The sequence below is a fragment of the Zophobas morio genome, unplaced genomic scaffold (assembly GCF_036711695.1).
Source record: "Zophobas morio isolate AGI-343-1 ecotype UQ-CSIRO unplaced genomic scaffold, CSIRO_AGI_Zmor_V1 ptg000021l, whole genome shotgun sequence".
NCBI classification, from domain to species: Eukaryota; Metazoa; Arthropoda; class Insecta; order Coleoptera; family Tenebrionidae; genus Zophobas; species Zophobas morio.
The window spans coordinates 1,788,186-1,813,090 of NW_026972126.1; the positions used below are offsets into that span (position 1 = coordinate 1,788,186).

The following is a 24,905-nucleotide window of genomic DNA, read 5'->3' on the forward strand; positions in this document are numbered from 1 at the left end:
TATTTTCTTATTTGCTATCATCCCCGCTATTTTTTTAACAACGCTAGGTCGCTAGCAAACCACCAATTTGTTTTTACGCATCAGTTTGGTAACAATAAACAATAACCCTCATAACCACAAAAATCATAACTGCCTCATAACCCTTAAAATTGATATTTGACATCAGAAGTGAAAGGTCATTCATTCCACATGACGTCAGATAACGTTGCGCAGAAGAAGACGAGTTTTGGTTCATGGGATGTCCATACCATATTTACTTGTATCATGGTATAGGCATACGCATCTGGTGTGACGTCAAGTGGGGTGAAATTTGCGCGAAATTTAAAATACAATTCGTTATCCGACAACTAATTGACGTATTGGACAGAGCAATGACAACTCAAGCTGAAATTCCCTAGACTTCCCTAGCGAAGCTTACAAGAGTCACAAGGTCGTTGATGCCACCTAACGTCACAAATGGATGCGCAGACCATTTTTAAATTGGTACATCGGATGCCTATACCATGTCTCCTTCTACCATGGGTTGAGGACTCCAATGTCAATAGGGGTGGTTTTGCAAAATCAGCCTGTATGTCGCATCTATATTAATCTATGGTTCTGACGCTTTATTTTATTGCGGACTCACTATTTCTATGTGCTGCGTTGCGCGGACCTGCGCAACAGCTATTTCCTGCTGCTACAAGCTACGACCGCGTTACAACCTCGTCTTTGTGGCCATTTGTGGCCATTTTGTGTTTAGCGGCGTTGTCTAGCATTGTGTATTTATCGTATCATCGTATCCATTAAAACCTAAAACACAAGGACTTGATTACACAAGTGAAAGCAGCAAAATGGCATATAATACAAGAAGAAGTGCGGAAGGTAAAATTTAGAATAGTACTAATTCGTTTTTCTACTCAGAATTTTTCAGGAATCAACAGCATTGGCGCTCGTCGCAATCCACCACTTACGAATAATTTTGTATCAGGCGGACAGGTAAGAGCAATCTTTTTATTAATAAATCAGTCAAAATAGTCAAAAGCGTATCTTACATAAGAAATGTTGCACTAACTAAAAGCTTAAAAAGTACAGAATTTCTTTAAGCCAAATGCAATTAGAAATTTGATTTGTTTCAATATCACTACTGTTAGCGGAAAGTTTTCAATAATTTTGGTTCCTCATATGAACTTGTCCAATCTAACAAGATTTAATTATGTAGGTGTCAACGGGCCATGGCTACAAAGAGCCTGGGTAGTGGTACTGTTATAGGAGTCTCTTTGTATTTTGTTCCTCCAACAAAAATTACAAGCACTGGAAATGTAATTTTGCAGCATATGTTTCGGCTTGATTCGATGCATATGTGCAACTGCTTCCAGACGATTATTGTAATCTTTGGTGATTGAACTGTAAACGTGTACCTTGGTTACCTTTTTGTTTCAATGTTTGTTTGATAAAGCATACTCCAGGCATCAAACAAACCTTGTGAAAAACAATTACAATCAAGGTATGGTAGAACTGAAATCTTTAGCTGCAAGATGTGCACACATCTCAGTTAAAGATGCACCTATACCGGTGCTCACAACCGCAAAGGTTTTATTTAACGCCAAATTAAACCTGCTCACATAGCTGGCGAACCAAAATAGGGCACAACACCCCAGACCGCAAGGACCGCCTCAATCAAATGGAAATTTCAGACCCCAAGGACAACAGGTATGTAAGTCCAATTTAGTGTACCACAGGGAGCAGCGCTGCAAGCACATGGAATCTTGTTAGCTTTACAACCTGTGGTAGATCATGTGTTTCAAAGATTAAGGCTTTAACTTTATTGATTGAGCCGTACTGACGAAACGCACACGGCCTTCACATTATCCTGTATGAAACCATGTTTAAATTTGTTGTATTACTTTAGAGAATGTCTGGACCACCACCGCAGCGGCATCCAGGCCCAATGCAGCAACAAGGTCCACCTGGCAAAATACAGCAGCAAGGTCCACCTGGCAAAATACAACAGCAACAGCAGCAAGGTCCACCTGGCAAAATACAACAGCAACAGCACCAAAGTCCACCTGGCAAAATACAACAACAGCAGCAACAGCCACAACAACAACCTCAGTCACAGCCACAACCACAACCACAACAAGCACCGCCACCACCACAAATAGTGAAACAAGATCCAAATGATGCTTTTCAAAAAGAAGATCAAATGGCAGTAGATGAGCAAGTTAAGAAAAAACCTTTCTGGGCTATGAAAGTCGGTACGGTTTTATTTTTTATTCATTTAATAAATAAAAGTACATGTATATTTATATTGTTCGTAAATGGAAACACGAATGTCAGATTTACTGATACAGCATTATTAATTCATCATAATCAGGGGAAGACCTATTTGAGTAAATTTTGGAACGCCAGCACGTTAGATAACGTAACTAAGCGAGGTCTTGCGCATTGTTTGCTTGATCAGTTTTTACCACTTATGATTTTGTTTTGTGATGGCCTCTATAAAGTACAAACTAGTGGCGTAAATAACACTCCTGCAACACCTGCGCCGCGGGACTATTCCAAATTCCAAGGGAAAACTGTATTCTCAATTTCTCAGTATATTCTTAACGTCATGTATATACTTCGAAAGAATTCGTCTATTGACACGTTTAGCGACAGCATTTGTGTTAAAAGAAAACGCAATTTGATTGATTTTGCCTCCTCAATGCAGACGAGAGAATTAATTAATTAAGCACACTCACTTTTTCTCCCCCAAAACTAGATGCCTAGCGTAAACACTCATAAATTTGAAGAACATTATTTATTCATTCACTTCGTAGGATCATATCAGTATTTTTTGGGTGGGAACATAAACGGGTAAATTTTGATAAATGTTGTTTCCAATAATAACATTAAAATATTTGCAAGATTTCACATCATTCGGTTTTGCAATTTCAAAGTTAAATTGTAAAATGTTATAAAATTTTCTCGCAAGAATCTCGATGCCTAGGGTAAAAACTTCACACGGACTCATAATCGGCACATGCTTCGGGTTCATGAAAGTAGTCAATCGCCCGATAGATTCTAACAATGGTTCCTTAAATTATGTTCGGGAAGTAAAAAAATGGGCTTAAGTTACACATTGCTAAATCAGAGAGTATGGTGGATGTTGAATAATTTTAATGGTTTCCGGATAAAAACTAAACCGTTGTTCTCGTTGTATGTGAGGAGGAATTATCGTGGGGGAGGATTAAACCTTTAACAGTGAGTTCGTGCAACAGTTCTGACACACATTTTCGGGTGTGTAAACATGCTGCAACAGTCTTCTGTTCGTCCACTTAACTGTTTTGAGTAGCCCCGGACTTCTGAAGAACAGAGCGTACATGACTTCACTCAACGCTATTTCTTACAGTTGTTGATGTGGGATCATCTTTGAACACTCGCATCCAGATGGAATGTCGAAAAATGGTATATATGTCTCCTCACCTGTTTCTGGAAGCATGCATGCGATGCTTCTTTACCTGTATTTTAACCCACGATGCCCACCATTGTATAAAAATTGCACTTCAGACGTGAGGAGAGTTCTCTCGAAATGGACTCGGACCAATTTTTTAGAATTACTTATACAGGGTGACTCAAAAAATGACGACATGTTTTACATCCATCGCATTTTCCCGAAAATTTCAGTATATAAGTACCTGTTATTAATAGTATTACGCGGCACCTATTTAAATTAATACACGCGCCTTTGCTAAACTGTGGATGATGTCATCAAAACATTTTTATATGGAAGAACTCACTAAAAACATGCATACGAGGGTTCTTTGCCTGTATTTTAACACATATATTAATTTTAGCTCAAAGGGGTCATAATAATTAAAAAAAGTTTCTCAAAGTTAAATTTTAGAATTTTTCTAAGCCATATTTGTTCGACTGTACTAGGGGCTAAGGAAGTTCTGTCGAAATAACTTTCAATCAATTTTTTAAATTTATTTGTATTTTTGAGCTAATCTTAAAGCAAATCTTTTTAATTCCATTGCATAAACATGCGAACAAGTATGGATTTGTAACTTTAAATTGAAAAATAAATGTACAGTAAAGCGAACAATATCGGTTTATCAAATGAATTGTACTAACATGTATCAAGTTTTTTGTTATATGTTGAACATCAAAATGATGACAATCACTGCGCAAATTTGAAGCCTCCTAATACGGTGATGGCAGTGTGAAATATGTTAACTGAAATAATTTCAATCTAAAATAAATAAATAGGTTACCTAACGAACAAAAACACGTTAACACAATATTATCCTTTTGTAGGAAAAATTACCAGGAAAGAACGTCAACGTCGTCGAAATGTCCGATTGAGCAAGATGTTACAACCTAAAAATGCCGTTATGATATTGAATGAATTAGTGAAAAGTGCAACATATACTGTAACAGATCTGCCACAACCGTCTGAAATGAATCAGTATACAGCCACAGTTCTTGTTGATGGTGTTAGTCACGTGGGACATGGTAAGTACATATTGGTTCCCAATGTAGTTACATAGATACTTTCCACATGGAGTCAGCCACGCATTGGTATTCAGTCCTTTGCCTAGCGTTACACCTGTGGAATATTAGGCTAACGATGATACGTGGAAGCGGTCGTTTTGATCATTCTATGTAAAATTCGTATTTGGCCAGGCTTCTGAGAGTTGGATAGATAATCTTAAAATTTGTCCATAGTAATGAAGCGTACATTACCATTTGCCAGCAAATTGTCGCTATCAAATTACAAAAACAAGTTTTTAAACTGAAATTTTCAAAAAAAGGCTAGCAGCATTTGTTTCAACTGAAACCCGAAGTGTTAATAAGTTTTTATATCGCCAAATAAGCATCATTTTAGATTTTTTATCTTTATAGTTGTTTCTTTTAGAGAGAGTATTTTTCACGAATTAAACCTTGGGTCTGCAAGGCCTATAGACCTATATACATAATTTTCAAAAATATGTAATTAAGAAAAATCAGTTAGACGTTATAAAGTGGGTTTTATATTGACTTGAAAATGTAAACACCTCCAGTAATTATTTTTGCGTGTACAGGACGCAACAAAATGGAGGCCAAAAGTATGGCTGCTGAAAATGCTCTCAAATATATCGTTAAGAACCGTCAGTTCTCGGCTTTAAAAAAAGATGAAGACGGCGATGAAAAAATGGAAACAACTGAAGACGGTGCACCTACGTTACCATGGCAACACGTGGCTTCATTCGCATTGTACAAATTGTTGCATGCGTGGGGAGAAGATCCAAACCAAACAAGAGGGGTAAATTAGAACATTAATAACAAGAAGCAACTCTAATATAGGCAAATGTTTTTCGTTAGGACGCTGTTGCTCAACCGCAAGCAACAAATAGACCTGCCAAAAAGATGCCTGAAAATGCTGCACACATGAACCCTATGATGTTGTTGAATCAGATGTTACCACATGCACAGTTTGAGGAACTCGGGAGACAGGGTAATCCTCCAAACGTTATTTTTACATTCAAGTGCACCATTGATGGTCAGAATTTCACAGGAACAGGTAATATTGAGCAATTGTTGAATGAACAGATTATTTATGTAAATTTGTATTGTGCAGGTCCCAATAAAAAATCCGCCAAGAAGATGGCAGCATTTGCTGTTTGTCATAAGATTTTAGGAATTCAATATCCTCCTGAAGTATACACACCTTCAGTCTAACTATTTCATTTTTTATAACTTTTCACGTCTTGCTGTAATATGTGCAACATGTTAACGTATTTAGTTCGAGTAATAGTATTATAGTGAGTAAAGTTTATTTTAGATCTGCATTGTGACTTTTCATGGAACGTAGTAAATAAAATTCGTTATAGGTAATAATTGTTTTATTTATTTTATTACAAAAGTATAAAAAAAAAAATAAAATTAGTATTGAAATTCTGCGTTGTATAAGTTTACAAGAATTTCATTCACCTCTAATTCCTCTGTGACGGACTGTAGAGTATAGTTGAAAATGTCATCGGAAATCCTAAAACACACGTGTTAACCATACAAGAATACTCATGGTTGCAACACCTTACTTCCCCATTAGTACCCAAGGTTGGATGTGCACCGACTTCCTATACATGGGATTGTGTTTATGAAAATGATTATATCGCAACTTGTACTGAATAATATTAATTGCATAATCCTTGGATAACAATGTCAGCGGTTTTCTGGTATGTCTTGGAAGTCGACTAATTTTTATGGTCGATTTGTTTGATCGTTTGTCTTGTTTTAATTCAGTCTGTGTTCCAGATGATATTTGCTTCACTTCTTTCTCTGTCATGACTTCTTTGTCTATTTTACTAAGTTCGTCACTGTCGACCAATGAATTGTCATCTCTAATACAAATTAGTTTGGCATTTTTGGCTCCCGTAATTGTCATAACAGGCCTATGGGAAAAAAATGTTAATACATTTTTGTGTCCAACCCTATTGGTATAGATTCCAATGTAAAACGAATAGTGAAAGATGTGGTAGAATCGTGAGTTAAAGTAAGATTTAGATCATCTAGGATAAAAACAAAAAAAAAACAGGTTTAAGTTTCACATGAAGTATCAATGGCGAAATGAAAAATAACAGTCCAAAAAGATCTTTAAACAATAAATGAAATAATAAATTAAAGTCATTTTTTAGTCCAAAGGTGAAAATTGATCACCACTTTTTGAACTTACCTCAGTGGCGAGCTAATTTTCGTCTGCGATTTTTAAACTTATACATATGTTTTATTCCTCAATTAATATTTCTTACTTGTTTTCACATGGATCTTTACAAGTGATTAATGTTAATTTATGATTTTAATTTTAAAATCACTGTTACTGTGTTTACATGTTGAAAATGCTATTATTACGTTATATGTGTTTACAAAATTGATCTAAATTTATTTAAACAGAACTTCCTTCTCTTTTGAAGTACAGGCAACCAAGTACAGATTCTTCGAAAAATTATAAAATCTATAACCGCGATAAGTTAGAAAACGGTAGGTGTGAATTGTTCGAGTAAGTAAACAAGCATGCTATGCGCCTATTTCAAGTGAGTTTTACCGTAACAAAATTTTGCAATGACGTCACAAACATTATTCTAGCAAGGGCATGTAGATCAATTTCAATAGAGTGTAATACCAATAACAACAGTGCTGTATACTGAAATTTTCGGGAAAATTGGTGTGCACCGTTCTTAATTTGGTCAGTAAAAGATATCCTCATTTATTAATTGTTTTGTGTCAACCTGTGTAAGTAATTCTAAAAAATATGAATACACTGATTACGATAACCTTAAAATGTTTTCAAAGTTTTACAGTTTCAAAGTTAAATTACAAAATGTTATACAATTTTGACTTTTTTCCAAAAAATCAAGATATCTAATAAGAGTAAAAACTCAACACAAATGGAGTATTATTTTATAAAATTTAAATAAGATCTTTAGATCTTTACTATTGAAAATTTGGAAATTACGTCATACCGTTGTTGGTAGGGATGATTAGCCAAATATATTCGATATTCATAAAATACATACACATACGGGACATTTTTTTTGTGTGATCATATAAATAAATATAGGCTTAATCCCAATGTTCAGGATAGAAATCACTGCCACTGTCGGCACCTTTGATGATGGTTGCCTAAGTATCTCGAGATTTCGCTACCCAATTTAAAAAGTATCAAACGCTTCATTTGTAAATTTAAAAATTGATTCGTGTACGCAATTTATTACACTACTTTGCTCAAATTGTAATATCGTGAATCGCAAAAAAAAAGAGAGAGACGTCGATTTTTAATCTACAAACATGATGATTTGTTACAGATATTAATTTATTACTCGCACAATTCACACAATCATTCTCAGGATACTTGTAGTTTTGTATTGATCATCAAAATAATATAATAAATATGTATAAAAACAAAGAGGTTTATTTCAAAAAATAAAAAAATCACTGCGAAAATGAGAAAATTTATGGCCGAATTATTTTCGTTCTATTAATTTTTTCATCTTTCGCGTTTGTAAATTTAAGACTAGCAAATTGGTGTTATAGATGCTAGTCCTGACGGTACTATATAATTATGAAGATACTACAGAGGATTTAAAATGCCCATGTTTCGTAGCAAATTGCACAATTAATTAGTGACGGTGTAGATCACAAAAAATCTTTAAAAATGAAGTACGTGGACAATTAACTTAAAAAAAAACAAATATTTTCATTAAGCACAAGTTCTGTTTCTAACTATGTGCACAAGAATTTTTGGAAAAGAATTAAAAATAGTGTAACAACAGTAACATTTTGCAGTTCATTGGTCTCTATTCAAAAGAAGATCCGCACTGACTGCCACTTTCGATTCTTATTGACACTCTGACTCTGTTATGTCAAAAAATATTAAAAAAAATTAATTGGAAACTCGCTTTCAAAATACTTCTAAAATTTTATAACAGTCAGTCCAATGGTTTAGTAGACTGTCTAATTAAATTACGAACAAACGACAGATAGACCGGCAACACAAACGGAAAACCTACTTTTTCATGCTCTAGGAGTCGAGAAAAATGAAATTAATCAATTAACCATTCGCTAAATACACTACTTTTCTAGCAACGCTGGGAAAGTAAAAAGGACAAAATTATTGTAACGTCTATCCCAGTTCTATTTAACTCATTGGATTGACAAAAAACGTAGGTAACATTATTTTTTTAGATGATAGATTTCTATTTATTTTGAAAATTTTACTTAAACTTTTTATCTTTTACATTTTTATATCACATTATTATCTTTGTGCCATTATAGAAAACATTATTTGTATATACACTGACCGGCAAAAAAAATCGGCCACCCTAAAAAATTTCGCAAAACCGAACTTTAAAAATTCTTAAATATTTTATTAAAGAACTATTCACTACTGATACATGATGTATAAATTAGCAAAAAAAAGAAGACAAATAAACGCAGAATTAAATTTAATTTAACAAAATAACAGAAACAGAGCGACAATTTGAAAGACGTCTGTAAGAGTTAACGGCATTGTTTTCGCGTGAAAACGTTTATTAACTGCTAAACTTATAATCAAATAATGAAAAACACTGTTTACAACAACACCCTCCTTTATTGTTTTAATTAAGAAAATATCGTACTTGATCTGTTTCTCTTATTTTGTTAAATTAAATTTAATTCTGCGTTTATATGTCTACTTTTTTTAGTCATTTGTACAACATGTGTGTCAATAGTGATAGTTCTTTAATGAAATAACGATCACTAGTTTAATTAATAATTTTTAAAGTGGTTTTGCGAAATTTTTCAGGGTGGCCGGATTTTTTTGCCGGTCAGTGTATATAAATTCAAAACACTAATTTCAGGTATGCTGTTTTATTAGTACACACTATTTTGACTAGTACATAAATGTTCTAAAAGCTAAAAATTGTTAATAGTAGTTGTAAGAAAGAATATCCACGCAATTCTACTCTTCCTACTCTTAGAATAAACAAAACGTTATAACATATGTGGCATTATGAACCAGCATAATGTTTTTAGTTTACACTGTAGTATTATTTTAATTGTAAATTTGACTCTAGTCAATTTTCATTTATTTAATCATAATAGTTCAACATGGTGATGGGTGAAAACTTTACTTTTAGGAATCAGTAAGTACATTTTTTTTTTCAAAAATTACTCGAAGTCATAACATTCACAAAATATTACAGAATTTCAAACTTTTATTAACTACAAATTTTGAAGATATTATCTGTACCTTTGTTACGTAAAGCAAGCTTATTTAGATAAAGAAGATTAACTGTGTCTAATATCTATTTTTATTATTTTACATTGTATTAAAGCCTTGAAATATACATATTTTTAACTTACAAAAATGTATGTAATTTTCCTTGTCCATATAAATGCCTAAAATAATTTCCATTATTCTCACTAACTTTCCTAACTTAATTTCATTCTTTCGAGAATTTTTTATGACAACTTTTTTGAGATTGTATTATTTAGAAAAAATATTAGGTCTTACTTTTTTTTTGGTTAGTATCCTATAGCGCGTTATTTAGACAGTTCCTTTTAATATTTATGATGCCTGTGAATTAATGATAAATATTATTAGAATCCAGAATTGGAATCACGTGGTTTTTATTACATATCTCTCGATTTTTACTTTTTTGCTGGAAAGCGTTACAACATCCTACTACTTTAAAACTAAAAGTTAGTTTGCTACGAATTTTCCTAATCAAAGTGACCCTGTACCTTTAATCTGATAATATTTTATGCGTTGACAAAAAATTTCCACAAACGATGAAATACATAGTTAACAGATTAAGATACTAATGGTTTACGGATAACTTGCGTTAATTGTTTAAATGACTCAGTCCTAATAATAGCTGAACAAACTACTTAAATGAATTGGGAATTTTTATCATAAATAAAAAACATTGCTATGTTCGTTCTTATTACTCTTTTAAATAGAAACAGTCGTAATGCATTATGAAATGTGTGCACATCATTTAAACTTATGGATGGTTGCGTGTTCCAGCAAAAATATAATTTCCTGCCGCATCCTCGATTTAGCTGTGCGTTACACTGAGCCAAGTTTCCAATATTTTCAGCGTTTCGAGTGCAAAATGCTTTGAATAAATTTCATATCGAGATATATTTAGAAACACCGAATATGAACCTCTCTAAATAAGGTAATCAATTGTTGATATTTCAAACGCAAACTATGACTCAATCGAATGCAATAGTTTGAGTAGTGTGTGACCACACACCAAGGCAGATATGCGCATTGCGTGTAATAAGTTTTACTGCGCTAAGAGTAATTTGCCGTTAAACTTTGTTATTGAAAAAATACACAATCCTTCCAAAAAATGTAATAAACACGTAATAATACAATGAATAAAGGTCAAAAACAAACACGTTTAAAGTTTATCAGAAAAATTCGGATTAACCGCAACAATTTTATTGTTCCGTATGACTCTCTAAGCATGGTTTTAGTGGTAGGGCATACCTGCTCAAGTATTTATTTATTAGTTATTACAGCTCTAAATCTGATAAAAAATGATATCATCGCGTATTAATAAGTGAGAATCGGTGCGCTGAAAACCTTCATTAAGTTAGCAACGCGCAAGAATGAGCGAAACGGTGAGTACCACTACAACTGTACATAATTTTAGGAAAATTTCTGAAACATAAAATTAAAATTAGTTCTCCCAAACAAATCGTAGTATTAATTTTAAACCAGCAGATCCGGACTCGATACGTTTAGTTCACTGGAGAAAAATCTCTGGCCAAACGCAAACCTGGGGTTCGGTTCTGTTCTAAAGGCGTTTTATTATAACCGTACCAAAATAAACGCATCGGGTCCAGCGAATTTCGGAAAACAACGACAGAATCCTCCTACGTTGTATTAGATTTAGTGTTAGTCCGTCTTTGCGTTTACGACGTGCAACAATCAAAATCTGAGTGCGCCTTCAATCAGCAATAATGGTATGTTTTTTTAAGCAAAGAAATTTACGAATAATTTAATCCGAAATTTGTTGTTGTAATAAATTCACTCTTGGCAACGCCGGCTAATTTAAACTGATTTAATGTTTTTTTGTTTGAAAATTAGCTAAAATTTATTTAAAAGTGCAACTGGATAGGGAACGCGTTGCATTGGGATGATCCAGTATACGCCCACTTTTCGGTTAATTATAGTTGTTTGGACATAGCGTAAAATATTCTTATTAATGTGTTACAATATGCAACAAGATAAAATGAGGAACTATTTTGCGAACAGTCACCTTGTTTACCACCATTTTAGGAGACACGTTACACATTTTTTAGATTCTTAAATTAGACTCATAAATGTAAACATCGGGTGTTGAAAACAGGTGGCAAATATTATTTAACAAAATATATTACCACAATCTTGATCGAAGTTATATTACGATAAGAACGACTATGTATTCAGTGATAAAATTCTCTGAGAAAAGTCGATGTTTTAGAAAATTCACAAAACTATTTTTAAAAACTGTAAAATTGCATCATTATTATGAAGCCATTAATCATCAGATTCTTTCGTTGGCACGCCCTACATGTAGTGGGTTGTATCTTTTCATATGATTTACAATTGTAACACACATGAGATACAAAATTATAATACGACATATCCACCGAAGAAAAATTTCGACAAAGAAATACCAAACTTGGTGCAAAATTTAGATGCATTTACTAACAAAATCACTTTTTTTCATTCTGTTTTTAAACATCTTAATAACGCTAACTCAATTAGCATTACGCCTCGTTATTTTGAGTCAAGTTTGGTGTGTGAAGAGTGTTATTCCATTGTTGTGATCAAGTCGATTCTGGAAGAAAAAATACTTATTTGTTATAATGTGTTTCTAAACCCGCTTATTATATTACAATGCAGGAGTTAGACAGTCATAACATTTATTTTTTAAGAAAATAAATTGTTTCTGCTACCCATTAAACTTTTCTGCAATATCACAAGAAGTTATTTATTATTGTCAAATGCGAAAATAGTAGGTATTGAATGCCAGAATGGGCTTCATAAAATATTACATAATAAAAATTTTGTGCATTTAATAATAATTACATGTAAACGCACTATGTGTGGGAATTTGTACCTAAGTAATTGTAGGTTTCATAATGTAAAATTATATGCGACAGAGATTAATATTGCGCCTTTTCCCCAATAAAAACTACTAAAAATAGCACACATAATTTACCTGTTACTACCGAAAACCTTATTTCTGTTATAAGAAAATATAACATCAACATTAACTGCAGTGATTTATCACCCATTTTGAACAACGACCACACTGTCCACAATGTTATTTGTTTTGCGCCGACAGCGTTTGCAATAATCGAGCAGTAATCTAACTACGGTTCATTAAATAATAAAAAAATATAGTTCAGATAAGAAATAAGGCATTTGTTTTATTAGGCCGAAATATGGTGCGTTACGAGGTTAGTTATGAATTTTGATCTTAAATATGAAGTGTAGGAAAATACTAGATAAAAATTTTTAAAAATTAATAAACTTCAGTTTTTATTCTACCTGAAACTACTGAAGTTGATGTGACACTAATTCTTATTTTTACAAGTTTAACCTTTCATAGTATAGAAAACTAAATAGTTACTTAATTTATTGATACTAGAATTCTATAAGTAATTCTAAAGTTAAGGAAGATGGACACATTTAAATTTTTTACAATTAAACATATAAGATTTTATTAGAAACAATTATAGCTCCATATTTTCCAAACTGACGTAAACATTTAAATTCGTTTCAGTTTATTTTTCCTGTATAAATTCACCACAATAAAAACAGATACTTATGCAATGTGTTTCACCCCTCCATCTCGATAACATTTTTTTATTTATAAAGAGCAGAAGTATAGAACAATGATAAATTATTATTTACGTAAAAATATTATGTAGTATTCCTGGGTTAATTGAAAAACAATACGAAATGTTTTACTTTATGTTTTAAGATACGTACGGCCATGAGAAATAATTAACATATTACACTTTTTGCACCCCCAGACCAATAACGGTTAAATAATACTAATAAATCTAGAACACGTGGTAACCTCTTTTTAGATTCAACAGAATCTTTATTACTTAAGAGGCTACTAGTTAAAAATTAAATGTAGATAGCTTTATTCGACTGACTATTTTTAAAACTCTTACAAATGAAATTAATCCTAAGGCTTTGGTGTTGCTGCAGAAATATAAAGGTGTTTTTATTATTGTGGGTAGTATTTATTAATTCCCACTTCATTCACGAAAGTAACATATATGATATACAAAACATTCTCACACAAAACCACGTCTAAATTGTACCAGTCATGTTTTGTTAATTAAATTTAATATTTGACTGGTTATAATATTCTGCACCTCATTTGCAGTGGCAATTAAATCTTAGTTGTGTTAAAAATGAATACAGTCTTTACGGCCACGCATAGTATAAATCATTTTCCAAAAAATCAAAACGGATGTAACTTTTCGTGGTCTGTTTCAAGAAACCTACACGATTTTTTCTGGAATTTCTTGCATACAGTAAAATTAAATAATACAACAATTTCGTGAAAAACTTTTATAAAAAAAACACATTTTAAAAGTACATGAGGTACAAAGTGGACTATTCTCTAATAAGGAGTATGTTCCATATCTCTAGAATTTATCTTTATAAATAAAAAAGTTAAAAGGTGGAGCAAGCGTTAGGCGTATTTCACAAATACCAGTTTTATTAAAACACTTCATTCCGCAAATATTATTGCCGTTATCTAAGATTTCGTACTATATTAACTATGTGTCATTACTTAATCAAAAAATAAATACCACGTCGACTACATACTCATGTATACTCTTAGATAATGCATTTAATAACTATGAACCTGTATAAAAATTCTACAAATTACATATAATACACCCTGTGCTGCTATTTTTAACACAGTTTTTTTTTTATTGTGAACCTCCTCATACGAATATAAGTTCTAGGTCAACATTTTATCACCTTTTCTAAAATTTTTAACTTATAGATTAGTTGATGACAAGTCCATACTACAATGAGTCGGAACCACCCACGTATTTTGTTTTATTTTTAAAAAGTACAATTTTAGTGCCTGAGATTTGTTATTTTTGTGAAAAAAGTTACACTAATGAACAAACGTTACTCACAGAGCGTAACAATTTTGGCGCTTATAACGAAAAAAAAAATGATGAGCTGGCAACCTGCAAATTTTAAGCTAGTGCGTGTTTAATTTGTTGCACGCGTGATGAAAGTAAATTTCAATTAACTTAACCGAAACGTAATCGATAAAAAATACATTTGTACATTAAACGTTCGTTGCCTTAAATTCGTGGAATGACATAATTTTTGGCGAGTGTTCATGTAAAAAAATTCACTGGTAGTAAAAAACTTTTTTTATACTGCTTTTCATAGCAGACATTTTTATTAAGTTTTCGTGCATTTTAGCACCAACTTAATGTCTTCTTTTCAACGAGTCTGTAAATTCGAATCCCTTGCCAGCAATATTTTAAATTTCCATTTGCTCGTTATGAAAGCTATTAGGATCGCGCCGAGATAATAATATCCTGCGATCAAAAAAGTTCAAAGCGGTTGCACAAAAGAAACGTGAAACTTTTGCCTGTTTATCATAAATGTCACCTGTGATAAATAAATAAAATCCCGCTTTTAACACTTACATGGTATTTTAGGATACTTTCGAAAACGTAAAGTTATGATAACTACGTACTCTTTTAACTTTTTCTTAGGCTGATCGCTGTGCTTCTGATTATTTCCTCTTCCCTCTTTTCTTTTATCAACCTCGCTAGCGATTTTTTCTAAAAAGTCTGCCTGAATGTTTTTCGGGGAATTTCCAAAAAACTTCCGCAAGACATCTAAGGCTTTGTCCACGTTCTCATCCTCCAACCCATCGTTGAGCTTTCGATCATTATCTTGTACCAGTTGCTGTGTGTCTGAAGCAATGTTTTCGTGATTGTGATTCTGAAAATAGAAAACGATCGATAAAACAGGAACTAAGTGGGTTTTGACCCGTTTCCATAGACGTGAAAATTTTATTATCCATTAGCCAGTCTTCTGACACATGTCATTTCTATTACTTTTTATATTTTTCTGAGGGTGTGTCGTTGAGATACTTTCAGGTTGCCTGTTATGGCTACGGTATGTCACTAATGAAATTTATTGCAATTAATTTATCCGCATGTAATTTATATAATTTTTATTTTATTTATAGGCACCACCAAAAGTTTGTGCTACCTGCAAGCAGAACATCGAGGGTGGGGTAAGTTACATCTTAAATTTATTTGTGCATGACATAGGACTTTATACCATAGCAATGTGGTTCTTCAAATAAAGTTTTATACAACCATTAAAAACAAAATTAATCTTAAGAACACTGATAAGAATCCATGTCAGAAATAGCAGTGATCTCAGAGAAATATCAACGAACGATAAATGTTTCTATTTAGTCCTAAATCATCAATGAAAAACAATTATTGCTATGGCGGAACAAATTATTTTAAGTGTGATTGCGCTTCTTAATATAGAATCCCTAAGTCCAACCCAATTACTAATAAATTAACAAAATATTTACCCCAATTTAGGTACTAATAGCCCTTGATAAGTTCTACCACTCGGACCATTTTATCTGCTTTGAATGCAAAAGGCCAATCACAGAGTCGAAATTCCAGCAAAAAGACAATGAGCCTTATTGCAATGACTGCTATGCTAATAAATTCTTGCAAAAATGTAAAGCTTGTGGCCAGCCAATCAAAGATGTGAGTGTTATCACTAACGAGTGAAATATGTGCAATACATAACTTTACAAAATTTTAGAAAGTCGTTACCGCTATGGGAGCCGACTGGCATGAGGATCACTTCGTCTGTGCAGGCTGCAAGACAAAGCTGATTGGTACCAAATTCATGGAAATTGAAAGTGCTCCGTATTGCCAAAAGTGCTATACTGAGAAGTACGCAGACAAATGCAAGGCCTGTGGTAAGCCTATCGTCACCCAAGCTGTCATCGCTTTGGACGCTAAATGGCACCAATTGTGCTTCAAATGCTCTGTAAGTTATTTATCACATGAAGAGTAATATATTGAATGAATGATGTTACAGAAATGTGGCAAGCCCATCATGAAGGATCAATCATTCCGCACCGAAGGGGGCAAACCTCAATGTGTTAAATGTTAAATACATATATGTATACAAATATCAAGACACCACGCTTCTGCAATCAACACACCGATATTTACACAACTGTATTCATATTATACATGGCTTTTTGTTCTCTTTTAGTAAATAATGTTATGGCTTTGCTATTAAATTGATTAAAAAGTACTAATGTATTAAACAATCTACAATTATATTATCACATCGGCACGTACCGTAGTAAAGTAAAAAGTACTTTGGTCAAAACTTTGGCATGTTCTTTTTGTCTCTCAGAAACTGCAGGTCACTTAGCGATGCAGCTACGATTAAAACATTACTATTATTGTTTACAGAAACAATATTTGCTAAATTTATTGAAAACTACGTAATATGTAGTACAGGGTACCAAAAACCATGTCACGTTACCCATAGTGTCATTGATGTTATTGATTGCATATACATTAATTACATTATATTATATTTTTTTAAGGAATCAAACTTAAATCATGTAAAACAGAGCCAAATCAAAACCAAAAATAGCGACACTGTTCTAAGCAAGACGACACGAATTTTTTTAAAACTTTAACAAGTATGTAAAACAATTTTTCAAATCTCACTTTTCTTTAATTCTTCGACGTCACTAAGTAAGACATTCTTTAAAGTTTTACTTTGACGCGTATATGAATTTAATCAAATGTTGAACTTAATCAAATAAGATATTTTAACAAAAATAAATGGCAAAGCATGATGTCGAGATAAACATAATTAGAACTATAACCAAGTTGTGGAAATGTTAGATACAGTCACTTTATCGAGTATATTCAAAATTCAAAAATAAAGTTTAATGTGTTTTGAAAAAGAAGTTTTTGTTGTATTGTCTAAAAATAAATAAATAAACAGAACATAGATGCATCTACGCAGGCTTAGCAAAAACCTATCATTAAGTCCATAACAAGAGAAAAACTACTTAGAAACTTCGATTACAACTGAATATACCATAATAAGGAAAAAACGCCACAAGGGTAATTTCCTGCTAACTACGCTATCCAAATATTTATGTCGCTGTAGCGACGCAATTGTGATAATGCCGTTAACAATAACATATGCATACCGAGATTTCAGCACAATAAAACAACACAGATGTATTTATTTCCTTATTTCAATAGTTTGCAGTCAGTGATTCCAAAAATGTCGTCTGTGTTAATGGATTGTACATATATATGACTGCTTTACAAATATAGGGAGGGACCTTTTGGTAGTCATATCCGGTCGCCGTAACTTCTGCTTACATTTTTTCATAAAACCAGTCTTTTAATTTCAATAATGGTAAAAATAATTTTCAAACACAAGAAGCTAAAAATTACATCCTACCTAAATATTTTAAATCAATTAGTACTTTTATTTCTATCACAGTTTTATACGTAGCAATAACACTTTACATTTACAAAAAGTTAAATAAATGATCAATCAATAAAAATATTAACTAAATGATTAATAGAATTAGTGTGAAGTTTACATAGATTAAGGTACTCATTGAAACCATATAACATAGCGTATATATAAAACTCACTTGACATACACCTTGTAAAACTTTTATGACTTAAGCGGTTTAAGCCAAAGCACCGCTATAAGTCAAACTGACTATTGTATAACTTATACAGTTCACATATACCTAGTAAAACTTTACAGCTCCATTATGGCAACAATGAACAGTAATAATCCTTGCGGTTCGGATATAAGGGTGGTTTGGCTTAAGCCGCTTAAGTCATAAAAGTTTTACAAAGTGTATGTCAAATCAGTTTTGTATAAGCTAACATGTAATAATTATGTGTTGCGAATTGTATAAAAAGAAATAAACAGTGAAAACTGCTCTAAAATTATCCAGAATTTATGAAGCACAAAGCACTTTATAACTAAAAGAAGCAGTAATAAATTCGTCCAGTAGTAAAGTGTAACAAAGTGTTGGTGCCCTTGAAACGAATGGAACGAATATATTTTTCTCTACTGTTAATAATCTCAGCGGATGATGACAAAAGTGTTCAACCGCAGAACCGATTACTATAGACAGATATTTCATTTAAAAATGAGAACACATCGGTTTCTTCAACAAGACGCACTTTGTTTTACAAAATAACATTATGTTCGTTTTATCTACAACAGGATCTATACGACAGCTATTATTACTATTAATCATTAACTCAGATTGCAAATTCCAATCTAATGAGAATTCAACCTCCACAAATAACTACAATTATGTACAAAAAATAGCCTAACAGAAAATATATACTTTTTCAGTGACAAATAACACGACGGAGAAAGGTTCAAATGTCATCCTTGAGGAATGCCCGCCGTATATATGAACACTTCATTGTTGGTAACAAAAAGAAATAACAATCTTTCTTGCATATATTTCCGTTAAATACCTACATTTAAAATATTAGTTATCGATGGATGTTCTCGTTATTTAACTAAAAATCATTTACGAATGAACTATATTACTTATGTTATGTCCTCAAAAAGTTTCTGCAATTTAAAATATAGTACTTGTCAAAGGCAAATTTAATAACAATGGTAGCAAAATGCACGAAGCTATGTTAACAATTTTTCTAACAAATAAAAAACAAATCAAAATAATTTTTTCATCGATTTTAATAAAGTATTGTAACAGGGTTATCATTTGACGAATACTTTCTTAGTATCCTAAAGATAGCTACCAGAATATGAAAACATAGATCTGCCGTTTCCGCCTGTCTGTCGTCTGTTGGCGACCTTATCAGGCAAGTAATATTTAAAGTATCAGGCAGATTATGAAATTTTATACTTACTTTAAGAATAACGTATAGATGAAAAAACAGAGATAAAAATTTGTCTCCCATCACCACCAAAATCAGATGCCATTATCTCTTAATTTTCCTAGGTAATTTTTTAAAATGTGCAATTTAACATGCTATACCTGTGATTTATTAATCGACTTCTATTTTTTACCTTATACATCCTTTCTATTCCACCACCTCTATCCAATGTTTCCCAAACTCTATACAATGTTTTCCCAATTACATAATTTTTTAATCCCTTAACCGCCAAATATGCAGTAATTTTTGAATGCCTGTCATACACTAATGTTATTAATTTTGTTTTTTTATGTTCTTTTAGTGGGGCCATTGCTAATATGACAGTTTTGCTTAAAAATAAATTATCATCATCACAATCTAAAAGTCATATTTAATATAGCACTATGCAACTTGTTTCTTTATAGAAAAAATGTGGAAATTAATTATAGACCCGATTTTAAGTTCGCACACCTTATTTTCACATAAAATGTACTCCTGTTTAGTTCGAAATGAACACTGATTAGGTTATAAAAATTATTGATGTTCACCAATAAAGTCACAAAGGGCCAAAAGTTCAAGAATGTCTAAGTATATATACATACAGTCACTGATTACAGATAACAAATAATTGTTGCAAAACGCATGAACAAATACTGAATACTTTCAACTTTTTTCCCTGTGCAATAGCTATAAAATATTAAAATGGAAAAAACACGATTTATTTACTAAAATTATACTCACAAACATGATATTAAAAATTTTGTTACCCGGCGCCTCCACCATTGTGTAAAATTAAAATTAAAATCAAAATTGATGTCACCACTGCTGCTACTGTTTAACAAAAACAGTAAATAAGTATAATCCTTTAGCCATGACAAAAATCGTCTAATTCTTTATTAAATACATACGTACCCAAGTATTATATAATCAAAAGTATATTGTTAAATTATTATTTGCGTTTATTTATAACAACGTGGATGGTTTCATCATTACTATTTTAAATGTAGTCGGGTTCTCACATAATTGACATTTGACTTAGCATTTCCTAGACTTACATATCGATTTTTCGCAGTTTATTGTTATTCATCTTTTGCTTTGTTTGTGTGATAAAAATCTGTTCTTTTCAGAACTAGTGTGTAAGTTTTGCTGTTTACATTTTCGCCAAAGCTTTTCCTGGACAACACAAAGTATTCATGGTAATCTCTTACTATCGAAAAGGTATAAAAGTAGATAGAACTTGGCAAATTTCAATTGGATCGTGCATGGAAGTGTTTCTAGAACAATTCGCTGACTTTGAAATTTTACAAGTCTATTTAAAAAAAAATCCAAGAAAATGGATCTGCTTTACAAAAATTGGAAGCGGCCATCCAAAGAAGCGAACTCCAGAAGTTATTGAAGAAGCGAGTGAAGTAATGGGAGAAGCCCTGGGTACTTACTTCTATCGGTCATTTATCACAACTTGGTTGGTCTATTTCTACCTATAACACGATTCTAAGAAAATATCTTCATTTTTTTAGCTATCGTCTCACATCTGTATGTGAATTACGTCCAACTCATTTCCCTCAAAGAATTCAATACTGTCAATGTTTCTAAATACTCTAGATCCGGATGACTATCGCGAAAAAACTTTTTGCAGTGATGAAACATACCTTCGTCTTGGTAGCTATATAAAGTCACAAAACACAAGAATATGGACTTCAGAAAATCCACACTTTTTCAGTGAGTCGCCTTAACATTCCCAGAAAGTCGGCGTCTTTATTAACCAAACTACACGGGGTCACTGCAATATGAACTTCAGAACTTTAAAGGATATTTTATCGCACCAAATATTGCATCAAAAAGATCAAAACATTCTGAAGTCGCAAGTTCGCTATTAACAGATCAACTTTTGTACGGAAAAAGTATTAGTACTGAAAAAATCCCGGCCCCCGGCACAATAAAAATGAGCCCTTACAAAGTCTGAAATTGGTTAAGATTCGCTCCAACGGTCAACACGCTATCCCCAGCTTCGCGGAGTCAGCTCGTTCCTACACCAACTGTGTTATGATTATAAGCTGAACTTGAAATGAATCCCGATTAAACCAACTTTGAAACAAAAAAAAGGCACTGACAAAGATTTCAAAGTTATTATAAATTATAACACCCCTCTTTTTACATCGGAGGTTAATAAAAGTAAAATATGTGACAGCCACTGTTGTAATGAGAATTTGATACTTTAAAACGTATTTTTACATGGATATCAATACATGTTTAAACATTTCAGTTAATGAAATTAACGCACCTTGACAATTATGCTAGAGTTTTTTTAGCATTACAGCATGTTTAACCACAAAACACACGGAAATATATTAATTATGTCAATTACTTCCAATATACTTTTTTGTGTTATTACTTCCCGAGCGTAAGCAAAGGAAGTATTATAATCGAGTCCGTAGGCCGACTCTCTACTTTTACATTTTCTCGATCTTTCATGACCCCTAGAAGACGAAGAAATAGGTCTTCCGTTTCCGTCTGTCCGTCTGTCTGCCGTCCCGGATTTTTATTAGACAGACAGATAATCTTCGAAAGTACTGGACCGATTGTTGTAAAATTTTGTATTTATATTAGGAATATCATGTAGATGGTAAAACGCTAACCAAAATTTATCTAATCATCCCCACCACTGATGCGATGACGTCACTTCAAAATTGTACATATCAAATGGGTTTTAAATTGTGTAAAATAACATAATCCTAAACATGTAGTTTATGACTCCGAATAGAGTTTTTACCCGAAACGTCCAGATTTTTGGAAAAAAATCAAAATTATAAAACAACATTTTCCAATTTAATTTTGAATCTGCTAAACCGAACGCTTTGAAATCTTGCAGATGTTTTAAGGTTCTAAAGTGCATAATAAATTTTTAGTCAAAATATATTTGCTTATCCCCCCTAAAAAATTGATGACGTCACCCCAAAATTTTGCTGAATAAATCCTATCTAAAATGTACAAAATATGATGCGTCTGTAGTTGTGATTTATCATTCCATTAATATTTTTTGGATTTGCGTATACAGGGTGACTCAAAAAAAATATCATTGTATTTCAGGAGCGAGGGAAGTTCTGTCGAAACAACCTTCGACCAATTTTTCATATTAATTTATTAATGGTGAGTTACAATCTCAACATAAGTATTTCACTTGTAAAGTAGGTACTGACATTCGTAGTCCAATCGTCATAGATGTCACCTGTTTGGCCAATATGATTGCTTTTATGCGAGATCGTATAGTGAAACAAAGATTGTACTATTCTTTTCCCAAGGGCAACTTTTGCGTTTTTAATTCGGTCAATAATATTAATTTACAAGTATAACTGTGTGCAAAATATCAGAAGTGTGTGAAATTAAGTGTCTATAAAAACGAAGGCCTACGTATAGGTACTAGATTACATATTAATATTTACCTCTCTTGTATTTGGTGGCGCTGCAAAGTCCGAATCTATTTCAACCATAGTTTTGATATCGTCTTCTCTAATCGGCATCTCCCTTGAAGAATTTTTTAATAACCCAGAAGTACTTTTATTAAATAACTTAATTTTGTTTGGAGCATTAGTAGCTACTTGTTTTTCGAGTGGTGGTCTATGTTTAAAACCCGCCGTTCTATATCTTGATTTAACAATACACCTACAATTCTAAAATTGAATGAAATATTATAAATCAGAATAGGAATTACTTTTTGTTTTTTAAAGCATCTAGACCTTTTCTAATCTCTAATTCTTTCTTGAAAGCAGAATTTGTTATATACATAGACAATTTTGATTTATTTTTATTAAAATGTGACGACTTATTAGGCCGAATGAGTCTACTTCCTTTTTTCTTAACTTCAGTTTGCACGTTAGTGTTTTTGGCCGCTAATTTTAAATCAAATGTTGTTATTGTTTCTAATAATAATTCAACATGACAACGCATTGCCTTCAAATAAACAATATTAGCAATGTATTTATAAATATAAGACACAGTTACATTTACAAATTCCCAATTTTCAGGATTCGAATCTTTCTTCAACAATTCATATAAATGACACAGATACATAATTTGGTCTAAAAGCGATTTAAGTTTATCTGAACCACATTTACCTACAGAACTGGGCAGATGAGAATAATATGCTTGTAAACCTTGTAAAATGATTTGTTGCGCATAGAGGAACTTTTGATTAACAACACTTGCTCCTAATTTTTCTGGTAAACTCAATTCATCCATCTAAAATTTAACGCAATTCAATAATAATATGTGAATAGGTAAGTTCTCACTTGACGTAATAAAGGATAAAGGTAAATTCGCGAAAACCGGGCCGAAAATTCTTGCAGACGTCTCGTTCTCCGAAAATAATCCTCCTCACCATCTGGGGGTGCAATTCCTTCCTCTATCATCATCCTGTAAAAGCATTAATGTACAAAAGCAATTCATTCACGTTTGTGTACAAACCGAATGTTGGTGAGAAATTTTAAAGATCTTTCCACAAGAGTTTTAAATTTTTTGTTAAAAGTCTCCAACTGATTAAAATTCACCGTTTTAGATGATTTCTTGGCTATTACCACCTTTGTGGATGTTTTAAGCTCCACTTTATCATCTATTTCTGTTTCATTGCTACACTTTTCAGGCTTTTCAGTATCCATTGTCTTACACGTATAAGTTGTGCGGTCATTAAGAGGTTTGTGAACATTCTAAACTGATGTATCACTATTTACATTATTTTTTGAAGGCAACTTACGTTATTAAGTTCGAGTAATCCTAATTTATTTAAATTAGTCCCGCTGAGAAATTTTCTTGGCGTATTCACATTTGTTGAACATTCGGAGTCAGAGCTTAACCTTTTAGGATGCAAGAGAAAATTAGTACGTACTTTTTCTTTCAACTGTGTGGCTAGCACATCAAATTCCTTCCAAACCTTACCGTGAGGGTCGAATTTTTTTAAAAAATCTAAATCGTCCTTCAATTCCTGAAAATATCAAAGCTATATTTTACATAAAGAAAAAAGAATTCCTTACCGGAATTTCATTCATTATCTGCTGAAAATCAACGTAAGTTATAAAATCGATAAAAGATTATAATCACTTATATAAAAAAATAAAAATTAGTTTGTCATTTTCTGGCACATTCGTAACTAGGGATTGTTGTCATACCAGCTGACTGTTACCATAACAACGCAGGGTGGCCAATATTAATTTTGGTGGCCGTTAAGAAAGATAGCGATATATGTGTTCTGGTTAATTAAATACAGATAAGAGACCAGTGCACTTCAACACAGCAAAAATCCCCAAATATTTGTATAGTTTGACAACTATGCTCCTTTCAAAAATTAGATGATTTTTATCAATAATTTAGTAATTTAGATTACAAACAAAGCAAGGTAACCGCAATAATTCATTTAAAGCTTT

At 32.3% G+C, this 24,905-nt stretch overlaps 3 protein-coding genes across 8 annotated transcripts; 2 read left to right on the forward strand and 1 right to left on the reverse strand.

Annotated features, from left to right (window-relative positions):
* The first annotated feature begins 661 nt into the window (after positions 1 to 661).
* Positions 662 to 5,841, forward strand: LOC135132316 (uncharacterized). 3 transcript variants are annotated; one of them, XM_064060368.1, is made up of 8 exons: positions 662 to 861; positions 911 to 975; positions 1,606 to 1,689; positions 1,889 to 2,234; positions 4,279 to 4,476; positions 5,046 to 5,266; positions 5,326 to 5,524; positions 5,582 to 5,841. In XM_064060368.1, the coding sequence occupies exons 1-8, from the start codon at positions 831 to 833 to the stop codon at positions 5,680 to 5,682; spliced, it is 1,245 nt and encodes a 414-aa protein (XP_063916438.1). In that variant the 5' UTR covers positions 662 to 830; the 3' UTR covers positions 5,683 to 5,841. The 3 variants fall into 3 exon arrangements, with proteins under 3 accessions (XP_063916438.1, XP_063916439.1, XP_063916440.1); XM_064060370.1 differs by having other exon boundaries at positions 846 to 861; positions 1,199 to 1,689; XM_064060369.1 differs by lacking the exon at positions 1,606 to 1,689.
* On the reverse strand, positions 5,829 to 24,844 carry LOC135132315 (uncharacterized). The gene is made up of 10 exons (XM_064060367.1): positions 24,516 to 24,844; positions 24,239 to 24,466; positions 23,953 to 24,191; positions 23,778 to 23,901; positions 23,491 to 23,727; positions 23,201 to 23,439; positions 22,932 to 23,151; positions 15,243 to 15,493; positions 6,042 to 6,395; positions 5,829 to 5,989 (listed from the first exon to the last, which is right to left on the reverse strand). The coding sequence occupies exons 1-10, from the start codon at positions 24,528 to 24,530 to the stop codon at positions 5,887 to 5,889; spliced, it is 2,010 nt and encodes a 669-aa protein (XP_063916437.1). The 5' UTR covers positions 24,531 to 24,844; the 3' UTR covers positions 5,829 to 5,886.
* Positions 10,930 to 16,849, forward strand: LOC135132319 (transforming growth factor beta-1-induced transcript 1 protein-like). Of its 4 annotated transcripts, none has more exons than XM_064060373.1 (5): positions 10,958 to 11,118; positions 15,744 to 15,791; positions 16,114 to 16,287; positions 16,346 to 16,576; positions 16,628 to 16,849. In XM_064060373.1, exons 1-5 carry the CDS (start codon positions 11,107 to 11,109, stop codon positions 16,700 to 16,702), a joined length of 540 nt encoding a protein of 179 aa, XP_063916443.1. In that variant the 5' UTR covers positions 10,958 to 11,106; the 3' UTR covers positions 16,703 to 16,849. The 4 variants fall into 4 exon arrangements, with proteins under 4 accessions (XP_063916447.1, XP_063916443.1, XP_063916446.1 ...); XM_064060376.1 differs by lacking the exon at positions 10,958 to 11,118 and adding an exon at positions 11,241 to 11,463; XM_064060374.1 differs by lacking the exon at positions 10,958 to 11,118 and adding an exon at positions 15,569 to 15,670.
* Positions 24,845 to 24,905: the final 61 nt, after the last annotated feature.

Excerpts from the sequence above, each read along its gene's own strand:
- LOC135132316 (XM_064060368.1), top strand. The coding sequence starts at position 831 with ATGGCATATAATACAAGAAGAAGTGCGGAAG. Across the intron at positions 862-910 it reads TACAAGAAGAAGTGCGGAAG|GAATCAACAGCATTGGCGCT; the intron begins GTAAAATTTAGA and ends AGAATTTTTCAG. Across the intron at positions 5,525-5,581 it reads TCAGAATTTCACAGGAACAG|GTCCCAATAAAAAATCCGCC; the intron begins GTAATATTGAGC and ends TGTATTGTGCAG.
- LOC135132315 (XM_064060367.1), bottom strand. Across the intron at positions 24,192-24,238 it reads GATTACTCGAACTTAATAAC|AATGTTCACAAACCTCTTAA; the intron begins GTAAGTTGCCTT and ends ACATCAGTTTAG. Across the intron at positions 15,494-22,931 it reads CGCCACCAAATACAAGAGAG|AATCACAATCACGAAAACAT; the intron begins GTAAATATTAAT and ends TTCTATTTTCAG.
- LOC135132319 (XM_064060373.1), top strand. Across the intron at positions 16,288-16,345 it reads GTGGCCAGCCAATCAAAGAT|AAAGTCGTTACCGCTATGGG; the intron begins GTGAGTGTTATC and ends ACAAAATTTTAG. Across the intron at positions 16,577-16,627 it reads AATTGTGCTTCAAATGCTCT|AAATGTGGCAAGCCCATCAT; the intron begins GTAAGTTATTTA and ends ATGATGTTACAG.